The sequence below is a fragment of the Mus pahari genome, chromosome 12 (assembly GCF_900095145.1).
Source record: "Mus pahari chromosome 12, PAHARI_EIJ_v1.1, whole genome shotgun sequence".
NCBI lineage: Eukaryota > Metazoa > Chordata > Mammalia > Rodentia > Muridae > Mus > Mus pahari.
Genome location: NC_034601.1, coordinates 11853500 through 11864175, shown reverse-complemented (window position 1 = coordinate 11864175; position 10676 = coordinate 11853500). Strand labels below are relative to the sequence as shown.

At 38.6% G+C, this 10676-nt stretch overlaps 1 protein-coding gene across 1 annotated transcript in view; it reads left to right on the top strand.

The window, feature by feature from the left end:
- Nucleotides 1-10676, top strand: part of Spidr (scaffold protein involved in DNA repair) — a 219811-nt gene that overhangs the window by 74169 nt on the left and 134966 nt on the right. Inside the window, exons 6-7 of the mRNA XM_021209189.2 lie at nt 487-737; nt 5756-5856. Coding sequence (XP_021064848.1) covers nt 487-737; nt 5756-5856 — 352 coding nt within the window. The remainder of the gene's footprint in view (nt 1-486; nt 738-5755; nt 5857-10676) is intronic.

Here is a 10676-nt window from a genome sequence, read left to right as displayed (position 1 = left end):
AAGAAGAAGAAGAAGAAGAAGAAGAAGAAGAAGAAGAAGAAGAAGAAGAAGAAGAAGAAGAAGAAGAAGAAGAAGAAGAAGAAAAGAAAGGAAAGAAAGAAAGGAAGAAAGGAAGAAAGAAAGAAAGAAAGAAAGAAAGAAAGAAAGAAAGAAAGAAAGAAAGAAAGAAAGAAAGAAAGAAAGAAAGAAGTCATCTTTTCCCATTGGGTATCAGAAAGTGCCCATTCCTTGGCTTTCAGGTAGTGGTACTGGTTTACTGTGGTGACTCCCATGGTGGCACATACTGCTTGCTTGCTGAATGAAAATCAAAGCAGACTTGTGTTGATTTTGAAAGAGTTTATAAAATAATGCCTGTCTTAGAACTAGTTTTATGTATTCTTCTCTTCATTTTTGAGTATTAAAGGGCTTGTTGTCAACAGTGATAGACATATTTGCATGTGGGCTTAAATGAAGAATACTTAATTATATGTCTCTTAATTTTTCCAGCCAATTTCTACGGAAATTTTGGAGTTTTCATCAGATAGTGAAAAAGAAGATGACCCAGAACATGCCCTGTTCATTGATTCAGAATCCCCTCACAAATACCAGGTGGACTTTAAATCTGATGTAAGACAGTTTGGGGTTAATCAGACTGACTCAGAAGCAAATTCAGCTGAGCCTACATTGACACCCCAGAAATATATGGTCAAGTTTCCGAAGACTCCAGAATATTCAGCAACAAAGAAGAAGCTTTTAAGGTTAGATCAACTTATAAATTTCCTATTCCTCTGTTCTTCTCTTTCTTTAAAATATTAACTGAGATTTTAAATTTCAAATACTTTTTTAATTGAGAAAGAAAATTGACAATATAAAATTCTGATTTTTGATATACAAGTCTATTCAGGAGCCAGTTTACAAAATTATTCATTCAATTGGAACATTTATGAATTTAGACATGGTTAGCTTGCTTAACTGCTTTCCTTAGTAGAAATGTGTTGTGTGGCTTATCAAGTTTTATTATATATCAGTGTTGCAAGTGCTATGTTTGAAAGCAGAGACAGATGAATCACTGTTTCCTTATCAAATATAACTCATAAAATAAGCATAAGCCCTTTACCTTATCTTTATGGCATAGGTGTGGTTAGAGAGATTGCCAGAATAATGCTTAGGAATACAAGAAAATATAAGACCCTTGTTTGAAGGATAAAAACACCTCATGGCTGAGGAGCCATAGTGGGGAAAAATCCTTGTTACTGGTTTATCAGTTAGAGACTAGCCTTTGTTCCCAAGCGGGATATGTGAGGGAGCATTTAGAGACATGTTCCAACCGTATGTCAAATGGTATGTTTGTGTGTTATATATTGGAATAAAATAATGTCCCTTTCCCCAAAACAAAATAATGAAAGTGAGAAAGAGCCAGTGTCAAGCAGCACAGTACCTTATACTACAAGCCGCAGAGAGTCCCTAGAGAATGGATCACAGTAGAAGGAGGACGCATATGGAGGGCTGGGGGTGAAAGCAAGAAAGAACCTGTGCCAAGCAGCACAGTATCTTATGCCCAGAAGTAGCAGAGAGTTGCTAGAAGAATGGATCACAGTAGGAAGAAAATATGTGCGGAGGGTACGGGCGCCTATTAATAATATTTCCACAGCAAACTGGGAGTAATTGACTAAAGAGTGGTTGAAACACAGGGCAGACTGAAGCCAAAACTTACACTCTCCATGGAGAGTCTTAGTTGTTATGTCTTGAAAGGACTCTAGTCTCTAGAGTAGTAATGGAGAATATTTCCAGAGACAAATAATGGGATTGGTGCTTTATGTTGAACAAATTATTTATTCTCATGTTGTTTTGTAAAATAAGGCACAAGGTTATGTACTCATTCTAGAAAAACCACTTCCTGGTATCCAAAAACCTTGAACAGTGTCAGAGACCAAAGAAGAATAAAGATTAGACGGAGTTTAATTAGTGATTTAGTGGTAGAAATTTGGTTGTATACAGCTGGAAGACCAGTGGATTTCTGGGATTTCAAAGGAAGAAGGCTTATTAAATGGTCAAGACAAAAGTGACCTCATTCAGGTCATCATAGATGTAGCCTGTATGAGTCTATTATCAGAGACATCAGACATATTCCTGATGCTGATATGTCCACTCAAAAGCTAAACATACTACTCTGATGGTTTGTATTGCATGGGGAAACACTGCAAGCGAAACTCCTCCAGTATTACTACTCAGTGGCTGTTGTGACTCAAGATAGTCAGTTATGCCAATCTGAATCCATCAGTGCCCCAAATGGAGTTGTTGCTTCAGAAGAGAAAGATACCTGGTCATGATAATGCATACTTGCAATCACACCACAGACAGTAGAATTATAGTTCAAGACAAGCCTGGGTGACATGGTGAATTTGAAATCGGATTAGAGTGGTACATAGATCTCATCTCAAAAATTCAAGAACTAGGAATCTAAATCAGTGATCGAATATTTGTCTACCATGTTTAAAAGGCTCTGGATTCAGCTACCAGGAAGGGAGGAGGGTATGGGAAAGGTATTGTGCTTGAAATTAAGATTATTTTAATGGTACAGGTGATGTTACTTAATTCCAGAATATCATATTCCCAACCCTGTTGAGGACCTTTTCTATGACGAGCATGCTTTTTTTTTTTTTTTAAATTTATTATATGTAAGTACACTGCAGCTGTCTTCAGACACTCCAGGAGAGGGCATCAGATTTCGTTACAGATGGTTGTGAGCCACCATGTGGTTGCTGGGATTTGTACTCAGGACCTCTGGAAGAGCAGTCAGTGTTCTTAACCACTGAGCCATCTCTCCAGCCCCCGATCATGCTTTTAAATGCAGAAGACACAACAGCCTTCGAAACCTCTGCCTGTTCTAGGTAGACTGATTGTCAGCCAGAAAGTATAAAGTAGTGTTAGAAGTGGGATAGTAGGGACAGCAGGTTTTGGATGGGAAGTGGTTGGTTAAGCACTTTTGGAGTTAAGCTACTAGATAACGTAGGTTCTTAGACTTGAATTAATGGAGAGTGGTGCCAAGAGCCTGCCCGGCATGGAATGGGTTTAAGGGGGACACAGAGGTGGACATAGAGGTAGCTTTAAAGATTGATGATTTCCAGGCATAGTTTTAAAGACTGATGGTCTCAGAGGTAGCTTTAAAGACTGATGGTCTCTGGCCATCTAGCTCTCTAACTATACTGAATGTTTGCTGATCACTTGTACATAATTCTAAAAACTTTCTTGCTCATTCTAAGGCTTAAAAACCATTGGCTTGGGCGATTAACACCTGTAACCTAACAACCAGGAATTAAGTAAAGGATTGGTAATGGTTTTCTCTCTCTTGCCCAGAAGCCTCACTTCTCTCTTGTCAGGCTGGAGGGAGGTTTGAAGCAATAAACTAACTTATTGAACCAGGAGAAGAGAGATACACTTGTAGAAGGAAAATTTTTCACAAGAGCAAATATGCATGAATTTACATAAATTTATATAAAAATTCACATACATATATTCATACATTTTCATGCATTCCTGTAGGGTCTAGCTACATACTTGTGACATAAGTACATACTTACACACAAATCTATACTTAGATATGCATGTGGAGCAAAAACCCAAGTGCCAGTAAAGACAGAGCTTACTCATTCTGGATGAAAAATAAGGTTCAATCTTTATTGCGTAGAGAAAGAAAAAGCGTCTATTCTTATATTGCTAAATGAATTAAACCCAAGTCTGTAAAAACCTTTGTCCTCCTTAGTAAGACTAAGCCCGCCTTTCTGTTAAGGAAAGACTTGTTCTATCACATGGTAAGCCTGCCTATTCTTTCTGCTCTCTCTACAGCTTCTTCTTTGTCTCCTTTTCTCTCTGCATTCTTCATGTTACTCTTTTAAAATTTTAAGTTCCCTTATAATTTCTAAGTTATTCTACTCTGCTGTCCTTCTTCTTCCTCTTGCTAATCTTGCTCTCTCCTCCTGCTTGGATATAATAAATGCCCTAAAATGTAATCCTCTATAGGTTTTTTTTAATACCTAGTTTTTTCTAGGGAAATAGATCACATGATTTCTCCAAGAATCCTTTTTTTGTTTTGTTTTGTTTTATTTAATAAAATTTCACTAAATGTTTAAACATAAACTTAAATCATAAATTGAACAAGACGTTTGCCACAAAGAATGTTTATATTATATATCCAATAAGACTAGACATTCATTATCTGTCATTAGCTCTACAGGTTCATAGAGAATTAAACACCATAACTAAGTTATCATTGAAATTTCATATAGATAAACCTAGTCAATATTTTGTCTTCTGTGCTTGCACCAACAATAAATTGTTAGTTTTCTTTTTATGACCTTTGGTTAATTATTTTGTAACCTCTTGGAATGGGTTCTAAGTTGTAAATGCCTGCTTTCTATCTCAGAAGCAATTAATTCGTGATACTTGAAGACTGGCAGGGTTCTCATTGCAGTTTTAATATCAGAGAGGACTTAATAGCAGTCCTATTAAAAAGGGCTTAATAATTACTAGTATTACTTTAGGACTTATAGAATCATCATTAAGAATTAAGAAATCATCTATTTGTCTATATAGCATCAGTACAAAATAGTACATCATCATTGTTCTTCAAAACAATACCTAGTGATATATATATATATATTTATTCAATAATAACAGGAAAAGCATATTAGTAGCAGGAATCTTTCCTCAGACGTAATCTCTTCAGACATACCTAGAGGAGCAAATCCATCTCAGGCAGATCACCTGCTAGTTTTTACCTTCTCATAGATGGCTCCTGGCAAGAGGCACCTTGTAAACTTCAGATTTTTAAAAAATAACTTACTATTTTTTTATTTTATGTGCATTGATGTTTTGCCTGCACGTAGGTCTGTGTGAGGGTCTTGGATCCTGGAGTTACAGGTGGTTGTGAGCTGTCACGTGGATGTTGGGAGTTGAACTCGGGGCCTCTGGAACAGCCGTCAGTGTTTTTAACCTATGAGCCATCTCTCCGGCCCATAAATTTCAAATTTAGAATTGACTATGGGATGGATAGATGAGGTGGGTAGATGAAATAGAGGGAAGCCACTCAGGATATCTGCAGATTTCCCTGTCTTTCCCTGTTCTTTCCTTTCTTCCCCTTGTCTTCTTTTCTTCCTTTGCCTTTATCATCCTATTTTTTTCTTACTTTATTTTTAAGTTTTCTTAATTTTGTGATCTTTTACCCTATTTGTGACTGAAACTATATTTTTAAGTTTTCTTAATTTTGTGATCTTTTACCCTATTTGTGACTGAAACTAAATTATCTTAAGGAGTTCAAATTATATTCTTGTTTGATTATTGGGTCTACCAACTGATTGGCAAGTTCATTCTTGTCTGTAGATCTGAACATTGCTTTTATGTATTTGCATGTTTGGAGTCCCTATTTGCATGACAGAATGAGGCATTTCTAACCTGAGCTAAGTGGTAACTGCAGGCAGTAAGTGTACAACACACTTAGGAGTGAACAAATTAAGAGAATATAGAATGGGAACCAAACTGACATAACTATTATACTGTGAGTAGAATAGCAGTGCAGCTTTTGTGTGAATCAGATAATAAACCTTCTAAGAAAACTAGAAATTGGAAATGATACCCAGGAAGAGAGCATAATACAAAAGATTTTAAAGTTTCCCATGTTAATCTGTTTCTGAGGAGGGAATGTAAAGTGTAAAAGCTGTAGCTGTCTTGAAGGCTTTTGTTTTTATTTAAACATAGTATTTTATAATCCATTAAACAGAGGCGGACTAGCAGAAAGACTCCAAGAACTGCAGAATCGAAAGAGATCTGCCATTTCTTTGTGGAGACATCGGTGTGTTTCTTACCAAATGACACCATTAGGTAAGATTTACACTTGCTTCTAAAATGTGGGTACAAAATATCTGAGCTAAAATATCTTTTTGTACATTAAAATACATGAAGGTGACTGTTAATGTTTTTGTGACTCAAAAAAATTCTCCCTGATAGTCTTTGTTTAAGTGTGTGTGTGTGTGGGGGGGGTGTTCTTTTCAGTATATAATTTAAGTCTGTTTTGGTGGGGCATGGAGCTGGACGAGTTGTTAAAGAGCTTGTTGTGCAAACATGAGAATGTAAGTGCCAGTTTTCGGCATGCACCTGGAAAGACTGATGTGGCATCGTGCACCTGAAATCCCAGCTCTTGGGAGGTAGAGACAGGATTCATGCCTGTCAGTCTAGCCAAATATGTGAGCTTCTGGTTCAGTGAAAGGAACCAGCTCACACACATGCACACTCACACGGGAGAGGATAGCTTTACCAGGAACCAGCTCACACACATGCACACTCACACGGGAGAGGATATCTTTACCAGGATAAAGCTTTTTCAGTTGTTTAAACATTTGCAAAAGTCACACATTCTTCTTCAGTTTTATTGTAAAATAGCTGGAAGAAAATTTAGTGTATGTATCAGAAAAACAAATGTTTTCAGTATAGAAAAGGCAATTTAACTTCTAAGATGACCTAATAATATATGAATGCCTACTCAGCAATGAAAGAGGTTACCAGGCTGAGCCTGGTGGTGGTGGCACATACTTGTAATTTCAGCACTTGGGAGGTAGAAAAGCAGGTGGATCTCTGAGCTAAGATCAGCTTGGTCTACAGAGTGAGTTCTAGGACAGCCAGCACTATGTAGCGAAACCCCGTCAGGAAAAGCAAATGCAAACAATAAACCAAACCAAAACAACAACAACCACAAAAACAAAACACACACACACACACACACACACACACATAAAGAGGTTACCAATCTGGACAGTTACTTCAGCAAATGTCATACTCAGATGACTAAAACTTGTCAAAACGGAGAGTGTAATACAAAAGGTGTTAACATTTTTCAGTTCAGTCCAAACTGAATCATTGTTCTCCAGTCATTCGGGGTTCATTTTGCAGTTGATGTCCCTTCACTGTGAACACTGTGAACATCTCACCCCTCAGAAGCACTTCCCACTCATAAGCTACTTATCAAGTCTTCTCCTTTCTGGAATACTTATGTATTCCAAAATCAGTTTGTAACCTATGCTCATAGAAAAATAAATTTAATATAATTTTCACACCCTGCCCTTTTCATGAGATGTTGATTTCATAAATTTGCATCATAAAAACTAGTGTCAAGGACTGTCACCTTTACTTATATAGTAGAATATTAGTTTGTTTTTCCAGAGTTGGATAGCAGATAATCCTCCTGTCAGCAAGCACTTCTTGGTATCTGCAATAGTGTCTGGATTTGGTATCTGCAGATGGTATGGATCCCCAGATGGAGCAGTCTCTGGATGGCCTTTCCTTCAGTCTCTGTTCCACTCTTTGTCCCTATATTTCCTTTAGACAGGAGCAGTTCTGGGTTAAAATTTTTGGAAATGGGTGGCTGGCCCTATACCTCAATCAGGGGACCATGCCTAACCTCTGGATATGGTCTTGACAGGTTCTTCCTCCCTTTTGTTGGGTATTTCAGTTAATGTCATCCCCATGGGGTCCTGGAAGCCTTGTGTTTTCCTGGCATCTGGGACTTTCTGGTGGCTACCCCCAGTTCCCAACCCCACATTGCTACACACCTCTGTTTAATTTTCTGACTCTCTGTACATCTCCCCCATCTCCTCCCATACTTGATTCTTCCCCCCTTTTCTGCTCTCCCTCTTCTCTTCCTCCCAAGTCCCTCCCACCCTCTACTTCCCTTGATTATTTTGTTCCCTATTCTGAGTAGGAACTTTATTATCCACACTTTGGTCTTCCTTCCTCTTGAGCTTCATGTAGTTCATGAGTTGTATAGTGGGTATTCTACACTCTTGCCTAATATCCATGTATCAGTGAATACATACCATGTGTGTTCTTGTTTTAGCATAAAATGTTGTATAGATATCTGTTAAATCTATTTGGTCCATAATTTCTGTTAGTTTCACTGAGTTTCTGTTTCCATGATCTGTCCATTGATAAGAGTGGGGTGTTTAAGTCTCCCACTATTACTGTGTGGGGTGCAAATGGTGCTTTGAGCTTTAGTAAAGTTTCTTTTATGATAGCATAGATGTTCAGAATTGAGAGTTCATCTTGGTAGATTTTTCCTTTGATGAGTATGAAGTATCCTTCCTTATCCTTTTTGATAAATTTGGTTGAAAGTCAATTTTATCTGATATTAGAATGGCTATTCCATTTTTTTTCTTGGACCATTTGCTTGGAAAAATTTTTTCCAGCCTTTTACTCTGAGGTAGTGCCTGTCTTTGACACTGAAGTGCATTTTCTCTATACAGCAAAATGCTGTGTCCTGTTTATGTATCCAGTTTGTTAGTCTATGTCTTTTTATTAGGGAATTGAGTCCCTGGGAGTCGGGCTTACTCTGGGTGTTGTAAAAGTGGGTACAGAGCCAGCACCCCAGGTCTGCTCTGGGTCCAGGTTCAGACCAGAAGGAATCTCTGCCACTGGTTGGGCGAGGGTTCCTGCATTCCTGGATCCAGGGGACCCAGTTACTCCAAGTGTTGGGGCAGGTGATGTAGCCTCTCCTGTGGTCCTGTGTGTTTCAGAGCACCTGGGAATCAGGATCCCTTCGGGTGTTGTAGGACTGGGTGCAGATTCAAACTGGGAGGGACCCATGCAACTGACCAGGCGGAGGTTCCTGTGTCCCTGGATCCCCAGGGGTCCCAGTAACTCTGGGTTTTGGGGCAGATACTGTGACCCCCTCACCTGTGATCCTGGGCATGTTAGAGCATCTGGGAGTTGAGCTTGCTCTGGGTGTTGTGGGACTGGAGAAAAATTCATCTTGTTTGGAATATTGTTAGGACTTACTATAACAATGTTCCAAAAATGAACTGTGCCTAATAATGTGGTCCATCTTATGTTTTTGTAAGTATTTTTAGATAGAATCATAGGTATTTGTATTCTAACACTACTTGTGTGTTTTTGTAATTGTTTTCCTTTTATGAACTCAGGATTTCTACATACTCTAAGGTAACCACTGAGTTTCTGTTACCTTTTGCTACCAGAATAGGTAGTGCTGAATTCCTGGTGTGATTGCACATCATGTGTTGTGGCTACAAGACCAGGAACCTGTGGCAGCTTACTACCTGGACTTTAGCTGCGTGTAAAGTACTCAGTAATGCAGCAGATTTTGAATCCCTGGACAGGTCTGTAGTCAGAAATATGTAGGACAAATGGCACTTCCGTAGTGTTTGACATAAATCTTAATACAAGCATAAAATTTTGAACATACTTTGAAAATATGTCCAAACATACTGCAAGCATCAGCTTAACATTCTACATGTTCACGTCCTTCCCTAACTCCATTTTCTTCCTGTCCTCAAAAAAGTGAGACAGGTACAAACTGTGAGAAACAGTCCTTATGAACAGTGCTGTGACAAATTGGTGGGCCAGCTCAGTGGGCCAGCCTGTGCTCCAGCACTTAGTCAGGAGAATGGACAGGAAACTTTGTATAAAACAGATGATTGAAACAGAAGTGAGAGAAGATGTGGAAATGGAAATGAAACTGTGAATAACTCAAAACTTGCCTTTGCTGTCAATCATTCGGTCTACAATGGTTGAGGGGCTGGTGATACTGAGTGTTATTTGCAGGTCTATTTTTGTTATTCTGAATTAATTTTCTATTTTAAAAATTAAACAGCAACAGAAAAAGATAAACTATATTCATAACCTGTAATTAATAGCACATGTTGATCTTTGACCTCTATGCTCTATCTTGTTATATGTGTTATAGTAAGAACTGTAAGCGAGATTGATTTGAAATCTCCCAGTTTCCGTTCTGAGCAGTCTTTCTCTGCAGAGACATGGCCTACTCTGACATATTTTGTCCTCCCTTACCATATTTTTAAAAAAATTATTTCATTAGATATTTTTTTCATTTACATTTCAAATGCTATCCCGAAAGTCCCCTATATCCTCCCCCCACCCTGCTCCCCTACACACTCACTCCCACTTCTTGGCCCTGGCGTTCCCCTGTATGGGGCATATAAGGTTTGCAAGACCAAGGGACCTCTTTCCCAATGATGGCTGACTAGACCATCTTCTGCTATATATGCAGCTAGAGACACGAGCTCTGGTGGTACTGATTAGTTCATATTGTTGTTCCAACTATAGGGTTGCAGACCCCTTCCGCTCCTTGCATAATTTCTCTAGCTCGTCCATTGGGGGCCCTGTGTTCCATCTTATAGATGACTGTGGTCATCTACTTCTGTATTTGCCAGGCACTGGCATAGCCTCACAAGAGACTGCTATATCAGGATTCTTTCAGCAAAATCTTGCTGGCATATGCAATAGTGTCTGCGTTTGGTGGCTGATTATGGGATGGACCCCAGGGTGTGGCAGTCTTTGGATGGTCCATACTTTCATCTTAGCTCCAAACTTTGCCTCTGCAATTCCTTCCATGGGTATTTTATTCCCTATTTTAGGGAGGAATGAAGTATCCAGCGTGTTGGTCTTTCTTCTTCTTGATTTTCTTGTGTTTTGGAGAGTGTATCTTGGGTATTCTAGGTTTCTGGGTTACTATCCAATTATCAGTGAGTGCATATCAAGTGAGTTCTTTTGTGATTAGGTTACCTCGCTCAGGATGATATCCTCCAGATACATCCATTTACCTATGAATTTCATAAATTCATTGTTTTTAATAGCTGAGTAATACTCCATTGTGTAAATGTACCACATTTTCT